This window comes from Anneissia japonica, unplaced genomic scaffold (genome assembly GCF_011630105.1).
Source record: "Anneissia japonica isolate Jap-2015-1 unplaced genomic scaffold, ASM1163010v1 scaffold287736_len1891122_cov214, whole genome shotgun sequence".
Classification (NCBI taxonomy): domain Eukaryota; kingdom Metazoa; phylum Echinodermata; class Crinoidea; order Comatulida; family Comatulidae; genus Anneissia; species Anneissia japonica.
The window spans coordinates 763630-790849 of NW_022756106.1; the positions used below are offsets into that span (position 1 = coordinate 763630).

A 27220-nucleotide genomic window follows, 5' to 3' on the forward strand; every position below is an offset into this window, starting at 1 on the left:
ATACACTGATATGATTTGATTTTCTGATTGCTTCAGGCAGGCTTTCCGATCCAAAAATTTGGATTCTCTTTGAATGCACCTTAACACGAGCCACACTATCATGAAATTGGTCAGCAGGGGGTCTTAAACAAATGGGCCAGCTACATCTTCGGCATATCTAGGAGTCTTGAAATGAGGGAGGGGGATCGATAGTTAGGTAGGGAGGGGAATAGCTTGCAAAATAAGGTAATTTGAGGTTAAACTACGTACTGTACTTGAATTTTCTCCTGATCTCCAGCTGTGATTTGTCTAGGGAGTACAATATTGTACAGTACTGTATATGGGCAGGATGATGTCACAAGTATTTGTCGCATAAATCTTGATATTGTTAGTGTGAACAGAGTTATATCATTTGACACAAACAAGTTCAAATTTACAAATTTACAGAATTTTAATGAGCATTTAATTCCATTTACAGAAGTTTTAAAATCTTCATTACTGTACTTAACCTTTAACACTCATCACATTTTTAGTATTTAAATATGCAAATACAGAAGCAGACAATCTTATATAGTCAGCTCTTAATAAAGCTTTAAATAATCCATGTGTGTTTAATAGCAACAGTATGTGGATATATTAACATCATTGTTGTATACTTTCTAATTTCCTGCATTAGATATAGAGTGTATGTGGTGTGAGTGACTCATTGGCATTACTAACCCTTCATAAACATTCCTACTGTATATATTTCCTATTTTTAAATTGCTTCTTGACATGTGTTTATTGATATAATGATAAATTAAAAATGATTAATCAGAATGATCTATAATTTCAAGCAATTTGAATTAATATATTTAATACATGAAATGTATTATTTTTGGCTCACCTTACTCAAAACAAACATCCACACGCACCTACAACACACACATATGCTTATAAAACCAAGCTCTATTCAATGTACAGCTGTTCAAAAATAAGATGCTAGTACAGTACAGGTATAGTAAGTATAGTATATCAAAAAATTAAAACAAAAATACTAGACTAGGAAAATCGTTCAGCATTGGTAAAATCTGGGGTAAAACATTCCTTGATAACTAAAATGAACAGTAAATAAGGACAATGTATCAAACTTTGAAGAAATACTAATTTGTTTTGACGATTTTAATAAGACAGGTGGGGTGCTGAAAAATGGTATTGAACAGAAGTCTTGACTGGTGGATTATAAGTGGTGAAATCAGGAATTATAAATAGAGGGGTCCAGGACCTTTAACAACCTCACCATGGTACACAATTTTACGGCTATGTCGTCATCTCTAGATGGCTGAAAATGGCACTATCAAACAAAAACAGCCTCCTACAAACAGATTCCTACAAATAGATCGTGGAAAAACAATGTTTTATAGACTCGTGTATTGTAGCGTTACGATTGTCATTCATAGACGTTCAATATTGCAATCTACCCCAGCTACACAGATTATTGAGACCATAAATTATGAATTCTATAGTTACTGGAATTACCAAAATGCTACTCGGCTGTCCCTAGTCTGCTAAATACATTTGAAGAACCACCAGAATTTGACACTGTCCTTGTAATATTTAAGCTGGATTTTTTCTTCATATTTAATTTTGCTGATTGTAAGCTTGCCTTTTTCTTGTTGACCATGATGGTAATTGATGGAGTAGTTGAGCTTGCCTCAGCTTTCTGAAGTCCGAGTCTTTCTTTGATGCTTGGGCTAGCAGCAGAAGTTCCTTGTGCTCCCAGGCGTGCAAACATCCCTACAGACTGGCCTAGGCTGTCTTTCTCTTTCGGGATTCGAACGGTCACTGTTTGTTTCAATTGTGTTCCAAGCCTCTTGACCACTCCTCCACCTTTTTTGATACCTAAACTTTCTTTATTACCAAGCCTACCCTTTACACCAGACTTATCTGTACTGATGATGGTCTTTTTGAGAACTGTATTAGTTTTTCTGATTTGAGCTCTTGCTGGTACGGAAATTTGACTTGTGCTGGATACCTCTGGTTTCTGTTGCCCTAACCGATCCTTAATGCTCATTTTCAAGTTGACTTGATCCATCTTTGAAGTGCTAGAGGTGGATGAGACTGGTGCTTGGATCTTCTTGGGGGTAACCTTGGCACCTAGACGTTGGGAGACACTGGATGTTGTAGGAGACAGTACTGCCACTTTAGTCCTCTTTCCAATACTGGCTGTGATCTTCCCGGTGCTGTTTGGTGGCGTTCTCAAAACGCCCCCATACTCACAAATAGAACTAGAATCAGAAGTATCAGACAATGATCGAACCCTTTTCTTTCCACCCAGTCTTGAGAAAACAGAATCTGGACTTCCCTGAAAAAGTAAGTGATATGGTTACAAACACACTGAGGTAGCAGCATTGGCCACAAATTAATTAATGCATGAAACAGATCAGGGTAATATTTTCAAATAGCTAATTGAAATGTGATTTACATCATCATCAGTACTAATGTTATCATTAACACTCTGCCCGCCAAAAACGGAGATCTCCGTGTTTGGTAACGCAACGCTTGACCGCCAAACACGGAAATCTCCTTGTTTTAGGTTTTTTTTACGGAATCCGATAGATATGGTTGACAATTTGATCACTATATTCAGCCTGTATTAGTATTTCACTATTTGGTTTGTTTACATTAGCGTAGAGCGGTATTGATCTTTCACGAATCTCAGCTTTGTTGTGCGAAAAAAAAAAGTGAGTTTTTCATTTTAATGTTACAGTTCACAGACTGTGATTAGAATAAAGTGTTTGGTACCTTTGTAAAGCTAAAATGTTTATAGTTCTTGTAGTATTCACTATATGTCAATCTGATCACATACACACTCTCAACGAGCTTTGGAAAAGTGTTAAAATTTGCTAAAAATTTTGGTGGTGGCTGATAATATTTGTTCAAAACGCTGGCGGTCACAGTGTTAATGATGCCTTGAAATAAAAGAGAAATAGGAAATGACAAAACCACATAATTTGGCAAGAAGCTCCAACTGCATAAAACATTTTATTTATAATTTTAACAAATACTCAATCTAATCAGATAATTTCATACTGTATCTATTTTATAATGTTTTCCAAGATACATCACAACTTTCAAGTTTCCAGCAAGGTAGAGTAGAACTTTTAAGATGGATACATAATATAAACTCACTATTTTTTTTAAGGCTGTTGAGTCATCTTTGCTTCCACCCCCTAGTCTGTCGAACACTGTCTTCCTACCTTGGCCATCAGCGGCAGCTAAAAATACAGTAAAGATAAAACTTAATAAAGATTGAGAGCATATGATTACTGAAGTGAAGTTAATGCTGTCTGTCCTGTGTCCATTCACTCCTACACAAATCTAGACTCGAGTCTGAAAAGAGCACTGATGATCTCATGGACAGTACACCGACTATATCCCAAGCAGTCTTACATGTGTTCTATATGTCTTGTAAAAGCAATTTATATTTTATGAACTGTGAATAACGTGAAAAATATTTCTGCACCTTTGATTCGTTGCTCCTCCAGGATTTTCTTTGTTCTTGGAGTGCTCCCCTCCGGCATATTTATGATGTACTTGCCTTCCTGTTCCGGTGTTACTCGCCTGACTTTCTTGACGGGGACCACCTCAACTGATTGAGGCATTGTTACAGAATTCTTCTTAGCACCTAAAGGGGTAACATTGTACATGGTGAGAAGAGGTCGTAAATCTGGGCACATTGAGCAAGTGAAAGTGGGTTTACTGAATTGCACGCACAAATAGGAGTACTCGCAAATTACCGGAGGAAGCTACATTGTGGATTATAGCAGCAGCAGGGCCAAGTGACAGGGTCCAGGTTGGGTTTAGGAGTAAAGCGCCCAGAAAGTATATAGATACAATTGTCTTGGCAGTTATTCATTCACATCGTGGGCCTGCCATGCTTGGGCAAAAACAAAAATGAGTGTCATGCTTTTGAAAAATTAGGAAACATCAAGTAGTCACCCTAAATGGTCATCATTTGCTCTTTCTTATTTTTCTTTAGTTAACTGCACTCACCTACTGCTGGTACTGCCCCAAGCCTTGCCGCCATTCCTGCAGACACCTTCACCTTAGTATCGGGTCCGTCCATTACACCCTGTTTGCGCATGTAGTGTTCAAGCATTCGACTGCCAGCTAATTTATGACAAAAACATTTTAAAAAATTAAAATTCGGTAGTACACCTTAACAATTGGTATGTTTAAAAGAATGCACTTTAACTACTATCTGACCATCACAATGTAAATTTATAATAAAGATAAAAATAACTTGAGATTTTTTTTATTCAAAATTAATTAATACCAGTATTTATAAATGGATACCATAGTGACGGCGCAAGTCAAGATTTGACTAGCTAATTCCCAAAAATACTGTAAAACATCGAATTGAAGCCCTGGACTTCTATTTTTTTCCGAAATTTGGATGGGCTTCTTTTTGAGATGGGCTTATTTTCAAGGCTACTTTGCAAAAATGAATGCTGTAAATTTTGGAAATTAGTTCTATAAAACATTAAATAGGGCCACTGAAACATCAATCTGTATCATGGAGTGCATTAACCAGCATTAAACCATCTAAACTACTGTAGGCCAATAAACCAAGCATGTTTTTAAAATTTATTTTGTCACTTTGAAATTCATGCACAATGTATGTATGGTAGTAGTACTGTCTCGAAAAGAAGCCTATGCTATCTTGAAAAGAAGCCCTTGGTGGGGGGGCATCAATTCGACATGGTCTTCTTCTCGCGATTAAGCCTAGTGGGCTTTAATTTGAAGTTTTACAGTAAGGTCTTTTAGGTATTTTTATGTCTATTATAAATTATCATTCATAGAAAATATCCACTTAATTGGAAACATAATTCTAGATGTAGATCATCTGCTTTCAATGATATTCTTGACAGAATAGCTATCAGACAGAGCTATCCAACATTGCTTGCAAATGGTCTTGGTGAAAAGCTTAGCACAGTTTTGTAATGAACAATTGAACGAATGACGATTCCCTCAAGACTTACCAGTTGTTTGCCGTTTAACTTCTACTTTACCATCAGCCGCCACTTGCATTGCCGATATGGCTGGCTTCTCACGTTCATACTAATAAAACAGAAAGAATTATGCATTTATAATCTAAACATTAAATTCATTTCTATATTCTTACATTATATACTTACAATACAGAAGAACCCCTATTCAATAATGGGACAACTTCAGGACCAAGAAAAGTTTCCCCTTATAATATATTTACATTTATTAAAACCATATCATTCATATTTAAAGATCTCCACAACTAACCCTGTTATTAGGTGGAGAAAATATCCCTGATATTTTACTGCATATACAGTAGAACTGTCAGGTGAACTTCAGGAAAATGGGACGGAGGAGCTAAAGGCTGAGCTCACCCAGGAGGCAGGCCAAAACACTCTCCATCAACCACAAAATGTCATACTAAAAAAGTGACAAATTCTATTTCAATCTTTGGGTAACCATACAATCTATTATGTTCCAAAGTAGCTTAGATATTGTTTTGTTGATGCATTCTCTCCCTGATCCGGCTGGCCTCTTTTAAATCACACACCAAACCATTAACAGTTACAAAAAAATAATGTGTTATATTCTGTACCTGTGCATGGTAGGTTTTACAGTACTTAAGGATGGCTATGATATCTCCCATAACATTTATGCCCATTTCCTTTAGGTATTCCTTTGTTATATCAAGAAGCATTGTCTTCTGTATACGATTGTCTATAAACGTGACTGCGTACGTGGTTGCTGCACCAGCGGGTACTCCAGCACTTGTGAAGAATTTAATCCATTCTGACATTTCTGTAAGAATAAAAGTTAAAGTTAAAAGTTTAAGTTACATTAAAGATTTCATATGGCAGTAGAAAGCTGAATTGCATCAATCAAGATTCCATGGGGAATAATAGTATAAATTTGTGGTAAAGTAACCACATAAATACTTCCAAGAAGAATTGACGTATTGAGAGTCTCCAATATTCTCTAGAAGATGAATGAATAAAATTATAAATTCCAAAAACAAGATTAAAATATGCAAATTTCCTCTTTGGGGGAATGACCCTGTCTGTAGATACGCCACTCAGGGGCAGATCCAGAGGTGTCCGAAAGGGGGAGCCGAAAGTGGGGCTAACACCACCCTTGGGGGCCAAAAATTTTTGTTTTCTAGATGCCCGAAAATAACTTCTGAGGTGTTTTGTGCCATTAATTTTTTCTTTTTCTTTCTTTCCTTTTCTATTTCTCATTTTTTTTTACTTTCCAAAAGGGGCTCAGCCCCCTTTAAATCTTTCCCTGGCCACTACCCTGCTAAAAACTAAAATACTGTAAATAATGTAATAATAATCTACTGTACTATATGATTATTACTGTAAATAATGAATACTGAATTTTAATAAATATACCTAAACTACCTTTAATTTCAAGTCATATAGGCCTAGTAATAGTATACTACTAGATTACTCTACCATGCCATGGCATATAATATACTATACAAAACAACTACTGTAATAACTACTGTAGGCAAAAGTTTTGGTTCTCTATAAAATGGCAAATTTATGCACATTAACCCTGTGTACAACAATATCAGCAGTTTCCACGAAACAGCATTCCCACTTTCTACTGTATGTAGTATGTACTGGCTGGCTCCTGGGCCTAGGCCTATGCCGCCTTCTTGCTCTTAGACACTGTGTGTTGGTGTGGTGCAGTAAGAAAAAGAAGGCCTGCTAAATAGGCTAGGCCTAGACTATATGCCCCTTGTAGAATACCTGAGAAAGAATATTGGATTATTTATAGATTATTGGTAGACCTTGGACTATGTACAATACAGTTACCTTTAGATGCCATGATTTTTGGGGATAAAATAAAGCCAAACAACAATTTATATGACACGCATCCAAGAGCTCAAGACGCCGACACAGCTGCAAACTCGTTCGAATCCGATCTTTCTAAAATTTGCCGGTGCGCCCTCTGGCGACCAGGTTCTATCATAACAATTCAATATGGGATCTTCAAAAAGTTTTACATACCGTAAAAGATTTAGTTTTCAAAGTCATAGACAATAGTCAGTCATAGTAGTCCTCCCTAAGTTTGGTAAAATGAAAACTTCAGACGAGGACTACGCTGCCGAATTGCAACAAAAGGTAAGATGCTTAGTGTAGTATGTTAAAATGCTCAGTAACGAGGCTAGGCTTGGCTAGGCTAGGCCTCGCTTTCTACTTGATTCTCGGAGTAAACAAGACCCGGTATAGTTTCGTAAAACCTGCCAGAAATACACAACTAACCCCTGTCTGTTTCACTGCTTAGATCTAGTCAGGCAGTCGATAGACAACATGTACAGGCCCTGGTACGCTGGTAGGCCTAACACATGTTACAAACCTAGCCAACCACTTTCTGATAAATGTGCCTAGTTACATTCATCTCTATTGTAATGGCAATGTTCTTGACTAGGCCAGGAGTACTTTATTGTTGGTTAAATGACAGTACTATCATTTTTATTTTCAGTTTGATGAAGAAGATAGAAGGCAGAAGAAGATGGAGGAACAAGACAAGAAGCTAGCATTGGCCCTTTCATTAGGTCATGAAATATCTGGGTCAGAGGATGAGGATGTTTCCTGTCAAGTCAAAAAGAAATATAATTCTCCAAGAACTCCTAAAACTAGGTCAACTTTGGAGATATCTGACTCAGATTCTGATCTTGAAGAAGCATCTTCAAGTGGAGTAAATGTAAAAAACTCACCAAGAACTAATGACAAGAATGCGTTGAACAAGCGGTCTAGTAGTAGTCCTAATAAATCACTTCTCCAAGGTTCTTATAAAATCCCAAAGAAGAACAAATCGAGTGATGATTCCCAAAGGAAGAGATCTGATAGTAAAGGTATGCATGGTAATTGTAAGAAATCACAGATAGACGAAAGGAATATAACAGATCCACGACCTCACTGCCAGTACGGAAGAAAATGCTATCGAAAAAATCCATTTCATCGCCAGGAATTTTACCACACAGGTGCTAAAAATGTAGCAGTTAAAGCATGATATTGAAGTATACAACTAAAGTCATATTTTAGTAATTTGAAAATCGTTATATCCATGATACTATATAATATGTATTACATTATTATATTGATTTTACTGATTATACTTACTATACTGCACTCATTCCCATTAAATTGGTTGTAGATATGTTCCTATTAAAACATCAACATTGTATAATTTAACGGTGATTATACATCACAATTAATGTGTAACCTCAACATTTTATAATTAGCCTATAATATTGAAAAATCCATTACATTTCTTAAAGTTAATTTAAACTTTAGTAATTTATTTCGGTAATAAATATTTATATATTTCAATTTTTTTTTGCTATTAGATTCCAGCGATGAAGAAACTAACCACACAAGATCAAAGAAAAGAAAGAAAGATGATGTTGAACAAGGAGAATCATCAAAGAAGAGGAAAAAAGAAGTAAATGACAAACACTCAACAGTTCTTGATGTCATAGATGCTGCAACACCATTGTCATTCTTTATGACCAAAGTCACAGGAATTGCTTCAAAATATAACAATACAGCTGTACATATATCAGGTATTGTTGGAATCAATATGTTGATGATGATTGTGATTATGGTGATGATGTTGATGGTGATGCCATAGTGGCCATTCGTAGCATAATTATCCTTCTTGGCATAATTTCGACCCCCGTAACATGTAGCATTCATGCTACACATAATTTCATAAAAAAACGTAGCATAACGTAGCATAATTTAGAATTGATGTAAATTTCATTACATTTAGAAAAATAAATTGCAAAAAAGTCTGGGAGTGCCATTTCTGAACATCTAGAAGTGCCTATTTTAAAAATGTTCTCACCTCACCTACTGTAGAAAGCCGAGGTGTGGCAACGAACGTGTTAAATCCGATTTTAGCCAAATATGCTATTTTAAACGCCATAAGTACTGCATACCCGACTGTCATGTATCTAAGTACCAAAAATGCTTAGTTAAATCCACGGCAGTCATGTATATATCCACTATTTGAGGTGTAGCATCGGTAGCATAATTTTAGTCCAGCCAATGTCATAATTTAATTTTACACAGTAGTCACACTGGGTGAGGCAGATCTTGATGGTGATAGTGATGATGATGAGGGTGATGACATTGACGAAGATGATGGCAATAGTGATAATGGTGGTGATGTTGATTTTGATGGTGATAGTGATGATGATGATAATGATAGTATAGAAAATGTTCTCTTTTGAACAAAAACATTTCAAAGATCCTAGAATTTGTGAAGGCCTTTATGCAAATTCCAATCAAAATGGTAGTAATATTTATTTATAATTTGGAGGATTATATCAAATTCATTGCTGTTTTCATATTTTGTTTTCTTGTCATCATTTTCAGAACTGCTGTCCCCAGCAATGGGTGATCTTGAGGCATCGGTGCAATTTAATTACATGCATGATATTCCATGGCTAATGCAGCAATACCATCCAAAATTCAGGTAAGAATTATGGTACAAGAGGTAGTAATGGTGTATGGATTGATAGTCGTTTGATACAGGCCTGTAATCAGGAGGTTTCTATGGTTTGAACAAACCCCCTTTTCGAGTAAACCCCCTTTGGAGGGCTGGAAAAAATATGCGACCGGCAGTCGAAGGTAGTGACATTTAACACAGAGCCATTTTAGAAAAAAACAAACAATTTTTTTTTCTAGGTCTAAGCCCCTGCTTTTGGTGCATGGAGAGCAACGAGACAGCAAGAATGCCCTTCACGAAGAGGCTTCAAATTACCCAAATATTAGGCTCTGCCAGGCTAGGCTAGAGATCATGTATGGCACACACCATAGGTTTGTTGCTTTTCATTTTACTAAAGTATAAGTATGCATGTCTCATAGAATCACATCAGGTGATGATGCAGTGTTTCCCATGCTTTAATTTGACCAGTTTAATAAAGACCCTGTTAGATTCAACTTGTGGTATAATTGACAGAAAAATAAATTGGGATATTGCAGCATTTGTAGCTATAAATATTACACTCATTTTTTTTATTTGATAGTAAAATGATGATTCTGTTGTACAAAGATGGACTGCGTGTTGTGATACACACAGCAAACCTAATCCATTCAGACTGGCATCAAAAATCGCAAGGGTATGTTGATATATCAGATCTTTTTTCACAAGCCTAACATGAAGTGGTGCTGTAGCTTGATGCGTGCATTCTAAACCCAGGGTCCTGTGTCCAAATCCTGTCAAAAACAGCGATTTTTCACATGATTAGAAGCAAGTATTTTAGGTAAGCCTTATAGTGGACCTTTTCTTAGTCTCAATCAGACTAAAAAAACTTGCGCTTGACCGACCTGTCTTTTTTCTTCCTTGATACATGGCCAAACCATCCCATCTGCTGCAGTGGCATATCTAGTAGTCTTGAAATAGGGTGGGGGCTGATGGGTGGGTCTAGAAGTTGGAGAAGGGGCTCAATAATTAAGTGAGGGGGAATTAGGTAACAAAATATGGTGATTTTTAACTACTTGAGCATGATAGTTTTGACTTCTGATATTTTAAATGGGAGGTGGACGCAACTGGGGAGAGCTTGGGGGAGGGGGGTGTGTCCCCCTCATTACACCACTAGATAAACCACTGATCTGCTGTTGACATAAATCCAGCCATGATCCTTGTGGGTACATTGACCTAATCCAGAAATTTTGTGCTGAGCTATAAGATATGGATCTACGATAATAAAGTTAATTTTTTTTTTTTGCATTTTCTGTTCAGAGTTTGGATCAGCCCACTTTTTCCAAAGCTAAGTCACAAATCACCTACTCCACAAATGGGAAACTCTGCAACAAATTTTAAAGTTGACTTACTAGAATACATTGCAGCCTATAAGACCAAGGGCCTATCAGAATGGCAGGGACATCTATTACAGCATGACATGACAGAAGCAAGGTTTGTGTACCAATCTAATCAATTTTCAAGATTTTCTTGGATGTAATTTAATTTACATTAATTATTATTTACTTTAATTAAAATTAATTATGACCTTTTTTTTACTGTAGAGTTCATATTATTGCATCTGTGCCAGGTCGGCATCAAGGAGAGAGCAAAATGAAGTGGGGACATATGAAAATGAGAAAGGTAAAGTCTGTTCCAAAATATATACATACCTACATTACGCACATGCACACATGCATACCCATACACATACTCCACAAACATACCCCACACATACCCTTACAGTGGCATGCACATAGACACTCTTATGTGCACACATGCATTTAAAATAAAATGGTATTGTCTAGTTGCATGTTAATATCCTTCTCTTCTAGATATTGAAAGATCATGCAGATGGTCAAGCTAAGAACTGGTCTGTAATTGGTCAGTTTTCCAGTGTAGGCTCATTGGGTCCAGATAAAAATAAATGGTTATGTGCCGAATGGCTAGGAAGCTTAAGTACAACTCCAAGTGGAAGGACTTCAAATCCATCTCTTCTTAAGCTGGTGAGTTAAGATTTTGTGATTGTAGATTATAAAACATGTGATGTAATTGCAAACAAAACTGCAGGCTTACAATCTCAAGATTAAGTGTTCAAATCCAAATGATATGCACATTATTGTGATTAGCAGAAGGTTTTTGGCTTATAATCCAGGGTTACTTTATTCGGGTTTGTCTTTGGTATGAACATGATGTAAAGGTGCTTAGTGCAGTCTTACAAATGTTGAAAAAGTTACAGTGGGATGGGGTGGTGGGGTGGGCAAGACCTCATGACCTTCTGCATCCACAACCATATTGGCCAGATTAATGTTGTGTATATGTTCTTGTAGTGAAGGATTTCTCAAATATATGCAAGATGTTTTTTTTCTTTTTTTACAGATATTTCCGTCAGTTGACAATGTCCGTTTAAGCCTAGAGGGTTACCCTGCTGGGGCCTCTCTACCTTACAGTGCAAGAACTGCTGTTAAACAGCAGTATTTTAATGAGTTTTTACAGTGAGTTTACTTAGAGTATTAAATTTTATGTAGATTTTAATTGACTTAATTACAACATCAAATTAAACTCACATTATTTTATTCTAAAAAGTATGTATCATTATGTATTTTATTGTTTTCACAGTCAGTGGTGTGCCACCAAGAGAGGGCGCTCCAGGGCAAGTCCACATATCAAGACATATGCCAGGGTCTCTCCAGACCATACTAAAATTTCTTGGTTTGTAGTCACTAGGTAAATAGAAAATTCACTTATTGAACGAACATGTTAAATTCTATGCTTACAAATATTTGTCAGTCGGTGTGAGTAAATTATTTTTAGATTTTTAACAGCTCTAATTTAGTTAATTGTGAAAATGATGAATTCTTACATACTTTGTTAATTCTATATATAAATATTGTATGTTTTCATTGTATAGTGCTAATTTATCGAAAGCAGCGTGGGGAGCTCTGGAAAAGAAAGAAGCTCAGTTAATGATTCGATCTTATGAAATTGGTGTACTCTTTTTACCAAAACATTATGTAAGTTTTTTGTATTTTGAGACTTTTTATCTCTCTGTAGGCAAGATGCTTTATAATGAGAAATAATTTTATATTTACCTAGTGCTTGTACACTACACAGAATGGTGTTTTTATTTCCTTTTTCATTGTACACTTTACCCTTCAACACTTTGTGACCTGAAAATTTGGGGGTTAGCCTTGTGTTAAAAAATTTACAATTGTTAGTTGATTCCTTGAAACAGTAGTCTCAAATTAGAGAGGTCTCGGATTTTGAGGGGTCTCGAATTGGAGGGTATAACTTGCACAGTAGTATGCAACTATCTCAAACCTTTCATCTTGCAGCTGGTTAATACTGTTGGTAACTACTCAGGTGCATACATACAAGATGGTGTGAAGGTATATGCCAATCCAAAATGCTTGACCTCCCTCCCCAAACAACTTACAGGCTTCCCCTTGGAATAAGCTAAGCAAAAAAAAATTACGCTCTACCTGTTTTACAAATATATACAATTTAACATGTTTGTACACGTGTACTACTATGCTAATTTATGTGAATATACATATTTATATTTTAGAATCCAAGTGGTGATGGGTATTTTACAGTTGAAGATTCTGAAAGTGGAGCTAAAAGGCTAAGCTTTCCTCTGCCTTGGGATTTACCTCTGATGCCATATCAAGCAAAAGGTAATTTATTCATTTTGTTTATGTCATTTTATTTCATTATTAAAAAAAATATAAAAATATTAATGAGAACAATAAAGTTGTATACTTTTGTGTGGACCCTATAAAGCACTGTCCAGGTTATCAAACTTTATTTAAAAAAAAAAACACTTTTGTATGCCCATATATAGTCATGATGTGTCTATATAAGGCCATGATGTGATGAGATCATTACCATATTTAGGCATTTCACATGTTTTTCTTAAGTAAAATGTGATAGACTGGGTGTGGCTTAAGGCTTATAAGTAAAATGTAAACAGAACAACAATAAAATAATAATTATAATCACCACCTGAAAGCTTTATATAAATATGTTTTTGTTATTTGGAGATTAAAAAAATGTAATAAAGCGTTTATATATTTACAGATTCGCCATGGGTATGGGATGTTCCACATACTGAGAAGCCGGATTCTAATGGAAATGCATGGGTGCCATCCTAATTACCTATTCCGGAAAAATTGTTTGCCAAGTTCGTTCAGATCCAATATTACGATCACATTTTACTTAATTTGAATAAGCCTAAAACCAACAGGCTTGAGTGCACTATGGTGTTAAAGTGTTGTGTTCAAGGTTGTATTAGTTGGGTGTATCTAGGCCTACTGTAAGCTAGCCTTCTGTATGAGACTGAATTTAGGGGATGAAGGCCATGCTTTTATGGGAGTGAACATCTTCATCGGCTTCATTTGACTTTTACTGTACATTCCATCTACTGTATATTTTAATAACAATAATAATTTTGTCTTATATAGCACATTATGCTAAAGCCTGAATGTGCTTAACAATAATAATGAAAATTCCAGGGGAAAAAATTTAAGGAAAGTACTGTACACGTTAAAAAGGTGAGTTTTTAAAGCTGCCTTAAAATCAACAATGGAAGTTGCCCGTCGGATTGTAATAGGCAAAGCATTCCAAAGACAGACAGAAGACATGAATTCTCATAGTAGGTCACAGAAATGATATACTTTATTCTATATTCAGTAAAATAAAGTAGCATAAAGATGTATTATTCATCACCAACTACTGTACTTATTTCATTTGTATTTCATTATAGTTAGTGTATTATTATTATTATTATTATTATTATTATTATTATTATAATTGATCGGTTTAGGCCGAAGTACAATGATATGCGAAGCAGCGAAACTTCATCACTATTTTAAGTGGCATATATCCCTTCACAAGACAAAGATACAAAATGCTCTACATAAACTAAGTCTCATTATGAGGATTTGGGATTGAAGCTAGCTAGCTCGCTAGCTGATGAAGCTAGCGAAAATGTGTATCTCAATAAATTCTGTTAGTCTATAGAAGGTACTACTGTACTTATTTCATTTGTATTTCATTATAGTTAGTGTATTATTATTATTATCATATCCCTTCACTAGACAAAGATACAAAATGCTCTACATAAACTAAGTCTCATTATGAGGATTTGGGATTTGTGTTTGGAATTGGAAGGCAAGCACCTTAGCCACCAAGTTATTTAACACCAATTATTAATTTTTTTTTAAATACAATATTCATTAATTTTGTCATTCTGAGTTTTAATTGGAATCTAATTACTTGAATTTCTTGAATATACAAAGTAAAGCACAATTTTATCTGACGTTTTGTTTAGCATAGGCAGTTAGTCTGTTGTAAAGGTGAGCAATACTGTATGGAATGGGGATTACAATACAATACCATAGCATACAATATTACAATACAGTATACAATAGAATACAAATACAAAGACATTTCGGGGAAAAAATAAAATTACGTTTCCTAGAGACACCTGGAAAATGATCCAAAAACAATGCAACCTACTCGCTGTAAAGTAGCCTAGCTACTGGTTATTCAACATAGTATTTTGGTTGATTGACAACCGTTTTGATTGGGACTGTCGTGCTGTTAGAGATGTTCAGTTCAGATGAATATAATAGGAAGGATCAAAGACCAAACATATACAATTGACCCTTGTAATAAAAACTGGCCCAGGAATTCCATCTTTTATTTCGGAATTATGTATTTGTATAACGTGTGTTGAAAGTTATAGAAAAATATATAATTGAAACATCCGGAAATGCACAAACACATTTGAGTGGGTACAGAAAGTTTCGATATAAACAATTTCATATGATGCTATGAAGTAGGCCTGAAGATCTACATAAGCCCGCCATTCCATCATGTTGAGATTACTGTATATATTCAATGCTATTTTTAGTTAGCAGTAATGATTTTAAATATAGGCCTACTATAGTATCTGTGTTGACCTTAAACCTACAAGGAAATTCAAATTGTATTGCTTAATCCACATGCTAAAGTTATTTAGTTTTTAATCGAAAACACTGATAACATGTTTATTTGCTGGTAAAGTATTTTCGTAGTACAATAAAAACAGCCACTGTTTTAATGATCAAACTTAAATGACCAATCAAAACATCGCTAACATTACGCGCTTGTCCCACAAACGTACGTGTTTACGTACGTTTACGTTGTATTTTTGTGGACCTTAGAAAATATCCAGAGGGCGGGGCTTAGCGGAAAGGTTTATAGTATTTTGAAGAGTTTCCAATTTTTACCGCAGACAGTAGTCCTATATCTTTAACATCTTCTAAGTGTATTCGCGAAGGATTAAATGTGTAATAGTCGAATCAACAGAGCTTCTAGTGGATAAACGTTAGTTGGTTGTCCAAGTTTCGATACCTCGATTTCGGATACTGTATCTCTTATTTAGAATAATTTTGATAATAAGATATACTCTTCTAACTTGCAACCAACAAATCAATATCAATCAATCATCAATCAATCATCAATTAACCAATCATTAATTAATCATTTATCAATGATATTATTAATAATAATACTAATAATGGCGATATCAAAGTGCAAACATCACCACCAAAATTGGTGCTCAAGGCTCAATATCGATCGTAAATCATCAATTATCAATCAATAATCAATCATAAATCATCAATTAATCAATCATCAATTTCAATCAATCAATTATTAATCAATCCATCAACCAATTAATCCGATCAATCGATAATTAGTGTACACACCAACAAGAATTAGGTTGCACCCAAAGAATATTATGTTGTAAGCAAACCTACTAGAACCGACTGACTAGAATTATTCCAATTATTGTACACATGCCTATTTCATGAATGATTACTGTATGGTGGCATTATACTATGAACCTTCTCGAACTTACTTTTCAACGTACAGTAGTACAATGGCCGTATGTTGCTATTGCATTACACAATCATTCAAGTTCTATTCAATAGGAAAAATGGCAGTGTACGTGTAAAATCTCAAGGCGACCGTACAGTACACGATAAATTACTTGGTGACGTATGGAGGCAAAAAGTATTCGGGTAAAAAGGTGAAACAATATGACTACTGCACATAGTAATGCTATGTAATAAATCACAAAGATTTTAGAATTATGCCTGTCATTAAACATAATGATACCTTGAATGTCGAATAATACGAAGACCTACAAACCATTCAACCAATCAGCTACTGCCTAATTTCCCACTAATTATTGAGAAAAACGTTGTCTTCTCGGGATTCGAACTACCGGTACTCATAACACTGCGCGTCTTAAACTGCAATGGTGGCCTTTCCTATCATTCGACCCTATTTCTACCCCTGCTGTTTCTCTCACTCTTTTGGAATGTTTAGCTTTACCAATCAGAGCCCCAGACCCTACGATCGTTCTCCTTTGGATTTGTAGGATAGCCCTACATCTGTTTAAATTGGCAAAAAGAACACGTCAATCAAACAATTAATAATAATAATAATAATAATAATAATAATAATAATAATAATAATAATAATAATAATAATAATAATAATAATAATAATAGGCCCTATTGATAATGATAATAATAATAATAGTAGTAATTCGTAATAATAATAATCATAATAATGATGATAGTATCCAACGACGGGATTTGAATCCAAACCATAGAAAGGCAAGAAATGGAATAACAAAGATGAAAGTTTCTTAGCCAAGCCAGCACACAAACCGGAGTATGGGGATACGCCTGTCGTTAACCAGGGATTGATCTAAATCACAGGTGGCCAAAGTGCGGCCCGCGGGCCGCATACGGTCCGACAGCAATGTTTTTGCGCCCCGCGAAGATGAATTAAAAATGTGTGCGGCCCGCCAAGCAACATTGACGAGAATACACCTTGTTTTTCAAGGCCCGACACCGATCATTTGTAAAAAATAACATTAAAACTAAAAATAAAGTGGTGTAAAAGCAGAGCTTGAAGGTTTTTGGAAGCTCACTGGAAGTTTGGGTGCGGCCCTCGGTAAATCAAAAATTCACTTTGGCCCTCCGACCGATTTTTATGCCCACCCCTGATTTAAATAAAACCTGGCACGTCAGCACCTGTTCAGTCTCGGCTATTTCGAACTCAGATTGATCACATAGGCCTATCTTATATATTGCTATGTAGGCCTATTAGCGGGCAGTACGGATTAAAGGAGTGGACTACTTGCGATTAAAGGCCTATAGAGACCTCCCTTCTATCGTACGCAAGAAGCAAGTCACCTTTGGATGAGAATAAAATGGCAATAAAAATTGCCATTTCTTTGTAATTTATGAATATCTGGTAGAAATGTATGAATTAATATTGTACTTTACGTATGTCTACGTCATGATTATGATCTGGTATTTATTTAAGCTAAACCTAGACATAGACCTACGCCAAACCAATGTAAAAATCATCACGAATCATTTTAATTACTCATTGTGTAAGATAACATCTTAATTATTAAACACACTTTCATTTTCCGACGATAAATCGTTTCCCGTCTTACAAAAGCTCAATAATAAGAGCTACTGTACTGTTTGATTTCTTATACGTATGTCTTACGTATGACGACGTCACTATGTAATGTTATGACGTCACCCATCTATGAGCTAATGCGAGCTCGTTACACAGCTTACTGTGCATCAGGTAATACATTCAGATATTTCTCAAGCTGGATCCATCACGTCTCTTAGTTGCGCGTATAATAATGTTGTTATAGGACATCATACGCAAAACTTATGATTGTAGACCTATGTTGGACACACAATATCAAAATGTTACACCCCTCTCTGCTCTGCTCATACTTACAAACAAATCGATTTAATTGCAAAGTTCGGTGGGACGTTATTATGTTCAGTACGGAGGTATATTAGTGTTAAAGTATCAACATAATTTCACCTTGAATTTTGTTGAATTGTAGGCCTATATATTATTATAATAATTAATTGGTAACATATTTATAATCTTTATAAAAATGAAGCCCATCTCGAAAAGAAGCCTCCTCGAAAAAGTAGAACATGGATGTCAGTATCAATATTATTTTATTGTAATAAAATAAACATAACTCACACATAATCTGGGTTTGGCCAACATTATTTCGTGCATGCATTCAATCTGTGAAGCCTGTTGAATCGAGAAAGTGTATCTTTCAGGGCTTGGTTGAAGCTAACTCCGGCTATAATTCATTAGAAGATTGAAAAATGTCATTAGGCCGCTCTATAATTAATATAAGTTACAAATGTACACATGTTTAATAAAACATAGGCCTATCATTTGTTATTTTATGGTAATAAATTATTACAAAATGTGAATGTAGTCGAACCTGTAAAGGTCTGGAGTGTGTTACTCCAGACCTGCCCATCCCCTGTAAGCGTTGATGAGGCCAAACTGTCCAATGCTTTGATAACGAGTCTGACCTTCCCAGCATATATCGGAGGCCTACCCATTTTTACTCCTGGATAGATAGAGAGAGGGAGACAAATGCAGATAAATTGTCTTGCCCAAGGACAAGCGACATGCACATCGAAAGTTTCGAACCCCACAAAGAAGTTGAGAGTCCGAGGCTCAAGCTGCACCAAACACCCTTCCATTATATCGAAAGCGTGATTTTTATTATTAATAAGATTGTCGTTATGATGTTTTTATTTTGTGAGTTTAAAAAAAAAAATTGACAAAATTTCAAATTCAATGTCTTTAGTAGACGGTACTCATACGGATTTATAGTAGCAATTTCAAATATTAACAGCATCTATTTTGAAAAGAAGCCATCTAGTTTGTAAAATTATTCTCAAGAAGCCCATAAAGGTTCCTAAAAAAAGAAGCGCATGGCTTATATTCAGGGTTGTAGGTCTACTGTATACTCTTCTGTAGCATGTGTTTTACCTGCGTTTTGTGCTACGAATGAACACTTAATAGTAACATACAGTAGGCCTATTAGAAATAAGCCAGCTTAGTGGATGCATATAACGTGCATTATAACAATAATTAATATCAATATTTTTATCAGTACAGTATTCTGTTTTAATATTATCATTGGATTCTCAAACGAGGTTCAATCTATGTAGCCTACGCCCCGCTGAATATCATTATAAGCGTTGGCGTATTAACAAATTATTAACAGCTTTTAGATCAAATAGGCCTGTCTCGAATAATTTTTCTTAAAATTCATGGGGTGGGGGAAAACGAATTCTGCGTGATCGCTGTTTCCAAGTTACGTACGGTACTGTACACACGCCAGCTCAAATAATGAATCGGTATGTTTACATTATTATGTGAAACACGTAAGAAAACTAATGTTAGTGTATTGAATCTAACATCAGACACTTGTTGAGAACATATAGCATCTGCCGCCTTATTTCGCTTTACATCGAATCAAATCTAATTCTTTGTTGTCGGAACAAAATGCATAAGATAAGCATTTTGAGCTAACGAAGGGAAAAAAGGCTTTGTTAGCAGGTCTGAGTAGAAGGTTGATATAAACGCTAGTAAAGCTAATGTCTTTGTTCTCAAAATATTTGAATCAAAGCCAAAATTAAAAAATACATGGCACGAGAAAAAATGGAAACTTTTTTGTATATGTTATAGCGCCCTCTGTGACAATTTGCATTGACGTTTGCTGACGTTCGATAATTTTTTTTTTGTATAGAATTGAACTACTGTATCTTATTGCTTGTTGCTCATGCATTTTATTTCCTTATTTAGAGTTACGTGAGTACTTTTTGAAGAAGGATCAGAAAATTTTCTAACGAACATCATCTTAAATTCATCGATACGCCTTACACAGTACTAGCCGATTAATCTTCCTTTTAGTAGGGCCTTACTATTATTAACCAAATTTGCAGAAATATACCAAAACATTTATTGAATACATCTACCAAGAAAAATAATAATAAGATATTTATATGCGCGCGTTAAATGGTGAAAAACAATGTGGGCCTACTGTATGTGCTGCGTTGTGTAGGCCTAGCATGATTAATGCAATGGCGCTTCCCTTCCGCAGCCCCAAGTTATATTATTGTTTTAAAAAAAATTTCGCACAATTAAAACAGTATAACTGTGGGAGAAATAACTTAATTTGATATAGTACTGAACAAGTTCCTCATTATAAACAAGAAATACATAAACACATAATAATATAAAACATATAAACAATAGGATGATATAGCAATGTTTAATAAATAGTTATTTTTAATTCTTTCATGGTTTATATTGTGAACATTTAAAATTCGGTTTTGATTCAGTTGTAGCCCATTGGCCCACCGCAAGAGGGTCACAAATCGATCAAGGACTGGTACCAACGATGAGGTACCGGTATATAGCACCTTTTGCTGGTACGTTACCGATTAGGTAAGATAAGAAAATTGGTTGATTACGTAATTCTACTTCTCGGATCACATCTGCTGACGACCCTGGTTATATGTCCTCCGGAAACACAGAGGGGCAGTGGCAAAGATGGCAGTGACCGCGATAGGGCGGTGTAGCTGTAGGTCCAGGTGCGAAGAAAATGTAGATAAAACAAGAACCAAATCATCAAAATGTGCAAGTCCAGACCTATGCGCACACGAAGATTAAAATCTGATATAAATTAACACAAGGCTTAAAGGCCTATCTTTGCAAATATTAAATATATACCACCACCCACAAGAATAAAGGTTACATTAAAAAAATAGGCCTAGGCCCTATATAAATTTGAATTGCTCAATAAAAAAACGCAGCCTACAAAGTTTAGAGATTTACAACGTTTTCCTACAAAAATTCTAAAATTTGACATAAATTTGAGTAGCAAAATGAGAATGACATTATTTAAACATTAATTGGTGATGAGATGTAGACCTACACTTTATAATTTCAGTAATTGTTAATTGAAAGCTAGTGAAATATGCGGGCTTTTCCTAATTTTCAAGTTTATATAGTATTTCGGTTAGGACAGTTTAACTTTAAAGATTATTGAACAACATTAACAATATTAATTATCGTCAGCATGAACATGATCTACTAATTGTCAAAGCGTCATCCTCACCGTCGTCATCATCATCATCATCATCATCATCGTCATCATCATCACTGTACTCATAATATCGTCGTCCTTATCACCATCGTCATTAGCAATGGTATATTTCAATGGACATAGAAGTACTGTACGAACTGTACTTACAGTAATACATTATTCTCTAATAATTTTACGGTACTCGAGTTTAATTCTCTTTATAACAACCCTTGACCTTATTGTTACTGGCCCTATGTCGTTCACGTGCACATGTTCCATATAAGGCACCGGTAGCCTTGATTTCGCGTCACGACTTACACAAAGCTCTTTGATTGGCTGAGCATCGGTTGAGTAACTAAACCAAAAACCTATTGAAGCATGCAGTTAGCCAGCTTTCAAATGTTTCATTTTGGGGCTTTTGATATTATTTTACGTTGATAACTGGTATAATAATTCAGTTAAGATATCAATTCATACTTTTCTGTAAAAAATTACATCTTCAGTTTGTCAGCGCTGTCAGAGTATTTAAGACTTACGAGTGAGCTTTGTTATTATGTTTGCCTGGCGTTGCTTGTAGAAACATCCAATCAGGTCGTTTCATTGTGTAGAGAGAATTGACAATTGGTAGGAGCTGAAAAGGCCGACGCGACTACGTTGGCGTATGAGGGGTATTTTCCCGAACAATTTCAGCTGATGAAAACATCGGCAAGAATAAACCGTAATTCCCATCATCGATTGTAGCGAGATGTAAATCTATGTTGTATTCATCAAAGAAGAGTTATGCTTCCACCGTTGTCTTGCCAAGCTATGAGCATTGAAGTACATGTTCCTCCTACCCGTGTTTCGTTCAGTTGTGGGCAAAGGTAAGAAAGAAGGACCAGGGCTAGAGTAGATTGAATGAATGGGCAGACTGGCGATCCACCAGTTGAGGCATAGGCTTAATAAGTAAATGCTTCGAAAATGTCGCCATAAGTTCCGGTTGTTTTCTTAAGTTTTCACTTAATGATAACGCCTTTATTTTATATATTGTTTACACAATAGGCCTATGTGGAACATTTTATAAAGAAACTTTTCTTTTGATTTGATAAAGTGACAACACAAACAAAAACGTTCAAATTCAAGTTGTAGGCCAACACACATTGAGAGCGTTGCGTAGTAGTAGTAATAGGCTTGAAAAATAAGTGGTACTTAAAAAGTGGTCTACAATCCAGGTGAAATCTCATGATAGCTGATGCTATTGAAGTTAACTTTATAGTTTTTTCTTAAATCAGCTTGTTTTCCACAATGCCAACATTCATAGAAAACAGGCAGTGTACTGTAACTTAACGTATTTATCTGTTATTATTTATTTCAACCAGTGTTAATTACCATTATTTACAAACTGACTAATTTTACAACTTTACAACAGCATATTAATAAATTAAAAAATCCCTAGCTGAGGAGACATGTAGTTTACAATTGTCAGCCCTTCATTATATCAATATTTATTGTTCTACAATCTACCTTTTGAAATTAGTTGTAAAATTGTAAATTACTATGTGCTACATTGCAAGGTAAAATGCAAATTCTAGAGCCTTGAATTTAAGTCAGCAAAGAAGTCCCTTGGTTGATATATTAAGATACCACACTGTTCAGCATTTCTGCGGTATTGTGCAATTTATTCATGATGAAATTATTTAAGTGAGCTGCAATTGGCCATAGTATTCATTTCAATTTGTTTTCTTAAGTTAATAAGGTAAGAAGTTTATTAGTTTTCTGAGCAGCTTTGTAGTAGAAAAATTAAGATCATCCTTATATTTCTTCATTTTTTAGGCATACTGTAGAGCACTTTCAGCACTGTCCAGTGATTGATTTCAGAAATTCAGTATAATAAATATAGGTAGAGGAAATTACATAGAGCTCGGCTCACGACTTGAATCCAAGCCAAAACAGTGCATTGTTCAATCCCATTGTTCATAAAACGAACTGAAATGTATACATTGAGTTTGGTTGTCCTATTCTTTAGGTAGTTTATAAGGTCATGCATTGCATTCAAGTTTGCCAGCCTAGACTAATAAAAAAACACGACCTTCACATTATATTAAGTTGAAGTACTTTTTAAACTCTCTGGTACAGTGCCATTTCTTGTGCCACTAAAAAATAGAGTGGTCAATAATAGTACTTCCTGGGTCAAGGTAGCTATTGGTTGATTATTAATTGACCTTTTGGCATTATTTCATTGTCATAAAATACTAGTATACTGTGAGAATATTTAAAATAAATATATCTAGGTTAGGTACAGTAACTAGTACTTAATGTAAAGTGCTTATAAGTCCCTATTTAGATTGTGATTTATTGCTTATGTATCCTGGTAGGAACCTCTTTGCAGTAGGAATCATAGAGTACAGTACTGTACTATACCGTTATTACTATTAATATTTTTGTTTGCTGTAGTGTATGGGCAAATTTCTCAAAGTATAGGTAGCTGTAATAGTATACCTTAATACAATTTATCTTGTTATGTAGTGGGTTTAGTCCTGAATAATAGTATTTTAATTTAATTATAATAAATCATTTTTAATTCTAAAAAGATATACTGTATTATTAATTAAAAACTGATATTAATTTGTCTAATACAACATTACAACATCAATATTTAAAAAAAAAATTTGCTTTTGGATTTCCCTCATAATTGAAAGAATATTATTGATCAGTAACGACCTTGGTGCAGCATATCTTTACTGTGTATAGATATTGCAAGTTCCAAGTGTTTATAGATATTGCAAGTGGTTGAGGTAACCAAGGCTAAATGTAAAGGTGTATTTTCATCCTAATCAATGGTATATGGCCTTCATGTGTACAATACTGAATGTACCTGTCAAGGCCTTTAGTAAGTACAATTATGCATTTTTTGGAAGCCTATTGTAATTGTTGCAAAATAATATTTGCATTAGAAAGGATATGTTTTTAAAAATTTTCCAGAAATTTCTTGATATTTACTGTGGTTTAACTTCAGAGGGTAAAGTGACATTTTGGCCAAATATATAGAACATGCTCATAATCTAATTTTAACACTGTTGGTTTTTTGTGCCAGTGCCTTATTTTTAAAATTTAAAAACTATAGAGCTTGGTCCACAATCTTTCTGTTTAATTACATTTAAAAAAATTGATATTACTAGCAATGATAGTACTAGCAATGATACAGTAATACTGTAGCAGGCCTACTACAGTAATTATGTTAGAGAAGTGATGATTTTTTTGAGAATCATTATTGTGTAGGACATATAAAAAATGGCAATTCCATAATCAATATCTATTTTGAAAAGGGTTGAATTTTTCAGAATCTGGATTTGTCACTAATGTACAGAGATGTACTACGTTTTCCTGTTAAGTTTTTCTCCAGAGGGAGTACTTCTTCTTTGAATTGACTACTAAAAACAACATAACGACCTGGTTTTTGTCCATCAATTACCTACAAAGGAATTTCGTTTTTATGCCAAATAATTTAGGCCAATTTAAAGAAAAAGTAAAATTGTTTTTTACCTGGCATTGAATATTACTTTAAATTTTCCTGATATTTCTATTATTTAAATAAAATGGATGAATTAATTATGTATTTTTTTTTGCCTTTTGTGGAAATTAAATATATTATTACTGTATTATTATAAAAGATTGCCTACAGCAGTAAGTATGATATAAAACTTTTATTAAAATCAAATGTTAGTTATAAAGGTTAAGTATTGTTGTATTTAATTCTCAGTACTTCAATAAAATTATCAAATAATATTTGTTTTCAAATGAAAATATCCATAATCTTCCTCTGTTATGAATTTGTCATTGTTTATATTGAAGTTTTTTGTTGTTTCAGCCCTGACTTGCATTATATTTAAATGCCTGACCCTTCCAAAGGTCAGCAACAATTGTTAACGGTTGGAATACTGGAGTTCAAAGTTTAGTATGTTTGTATTTTTTATGGCTTCCACGAATGAATGTAATTACCTGTACATGTATGTACCTGTACATACCCTTATCATTCTGTTAATGTGTTAATGATCTGGGAATTTAAATTTATCATACTGCATATCAGTAGGAGTGGACTACCTTTGGTAAATGTTCTGCTCAGTAGCAGAGAGCCTACTCATCATTGTCCCACTCCACTCCAATCCAAACTCAAATATTGATTAGATTTGCTTCAATAAATTTATGTCAGATTGTTGGTTATTATTTTACCTTTTAGAAAACTGGGCTCTGACAACATTCTATGCCTACCATTCAACTCACTCACAACTTCACATCAGCAGATATTTTCTTATGTGTTACCACATTACTGGAACAAATTAGCACTCAATATTCGTCTTTCAGACTCTGTTACAATATTTAAGAAAATGTTAAAAACTTTATTGTTTCCTTGTGATTAGGAATTGACTAGGAGGACTAAGTAGATGCCAACATCATTCAAGCACCTGTGAATACTGTCCTAGCGAGCCCCACTTTAAATTGCTGGGGAACGATGTTGTGGTGTTTGGTTTCATCTGCGTTTTATTTTTTTTTCTCACTTTCTGGTTTTCTTCTGTTAGATGTATTTCATTGCCAAAGTATATTAGTAGAAAAAAAGACAAAAAAGCGCTCTATCTTCATAAATTAATGCTATGTAAATGATGTAATGTATGTATATGTAAGTCACAATGACAATGCAATATCACATGTCCCTTGATACTATAATTAGCCAACTGGAATATTTCCTAACTTGTTTGGGTACTGGTACTATACAGTAGACCTAAGTGTGTAACATCTAAGAAGAAGCAAAGCTGATTTTATCTCCTTTTATCTAATTAGCCTGTTTCAAATTATCACCAGCCCCTTGTCTGGAACAGTGCCCTCCTCCCCAAAAACTGGTTAATCGTCTGTAGTCTATACCACATCCCCTCCCATACCGGGTACACCCACACACATAACAATAGAAATACAGTTTTATGACTCACATTTGGGATTTTTAAAAAATTGCGCAATTGTAACAAGTGATGCAAAACAAGCAAACAACAAGTTGTTATGCTTTCAGGCCAAACAAAAACTTACTTGTCTAGTCCTTCTGGCTTCATTTTTTGGGGTTTCCCAAGTATGACATGTTCAACACGCAGAAAGAATCCTGAAAGAAATTCAAACATCCACATGGCCAAACCAATGACCATCCATGGATGTGTTTTGTGGCATCATGGTACAGTAATTGCTGATGTGTGCATTGTGTGTCCATCTGTTTTTATTTTTTCCTAAATAATTTTGTAAACATACTGTACTTATAGTGCTTGACCTCTTCTTAATACCAGAATACAGTATACCTTCTGACCTATTAAAATATTGAATATGTTATTTAGGTATTAGTATCAAGATACTTTACATAACCTTGGACCTATTTTAATTGTAATATTGCCCAAATCAATGTAGTTTTTTAATATTAAGACTGAAAACAATGTTTCTAAAGCTTGGAGGTTATCGACAATTCCCCCTGTTTCCTGGTCTTAGGTTTAAATTCCAATAGAAAAGATTTTTATCTCATGACTAAAAACTACTGCAAGCATCTATATAAGACCTCTTAACATTTACCTGTACAGTATTCAACAATTTTGGCTGATGTGAAGGAAGGAAGGAAGTAAAATGTTTGGTTGAATTTGGAAGTGGCTTTCAAGCGGAAAGAATCAAATCAAAAGGAAACGTACAAATACAAAAAAATTGTTTAAATATACA

At 34.7% G+C, this 27220-nt stretch overlaps 3 protein-coding genes across 4 annotated transcripts in view; 2 read left to right on the top strand and 1 right to left on the bottom strand.

The window, feature by feature from the left end:
- Nucleotides 1–410: 410 nt before the first annotated feature.
- LOC117123922 (uncharacterized protein C19orf47-like) lies at nt 411–6972 on the bottom strand. The gene is made up of 7 exons (XM_033269999.1): nt 6834–6972; nt 5609–5811; nt 5004–5082; nt 4015–4131; nt 3485–3646; nt 3151–3236; nt 411–2323 (listed from the first exon to the last, which is right to left on the bottom strand). Exons 1-7 carry the CDS (start codon nt 6844–6846, stop codon nt 1505–1507), a joined length of 1479 nt encoding a protein of 492 aa, XP_033125890.1. The 5' UTR covers nt 6847–6972; the 3' UTR covers nt 411–1504.
- Nucleotides 6973–6995: 23 nt separating this feature from the next.
- LOC117123923 (tyrosyl-DNA phosphodiesterase 1-like) lies at nt 6996–14456 on the top strand. 2 transcript variants are annotated; one of them, XM_033270000.1, is made up of 14 exons: nt 6996–7142; nt 7504–8005; nt 8372–8587; nt 9405–9504; nt 9717–9848; nt 10058–10150; nt 10774–10947; nt 11058–11136; nt 11328–11498; nt 11872–11987; nt 12112–12219; nt 12404–12506; nt 13061–13169; nt 13573–14456. In XM_033270000.1, the coding sequence occupies exons 1-14, from the start codon at nt 7098–7100 to the stop codon at nt 13644–13646; spliced, it is 2022 nt and encodes a 673-aa protein (XP_033125891.1). In that variant the 5' UTR covers nt 6996–7097; the 3' UTR covers nt 13647–14456. The 2 variants fall into 2 exon arrangements, with proteins under 2 accessions (XP_033125891.1, XP_033125892.1); XM_033270001.1 differs by having other exon boundaries at nt 7504–7876.
- Nucleotides 14457–21869: 7413 nt separating this feature from the next.
- LOC117123895 (SERTA domain-containing protein 2-like) overlaps nt 21870–27220 on the top strand; it is a 23978-nt gene continuing 18627 nt past the window's right edge. The window contains exon 1 of the mRNA XM_033269953.1: nt 21870–22362. Within this exon, the coding sequence (XP_033125844.1) occupies nt 22280–22362 (83 nt within the window). The 5' untranslated portion in view covers nt 21870–22279. The remainder of the gene's footprint in view (nt 22363–27220) is intronic.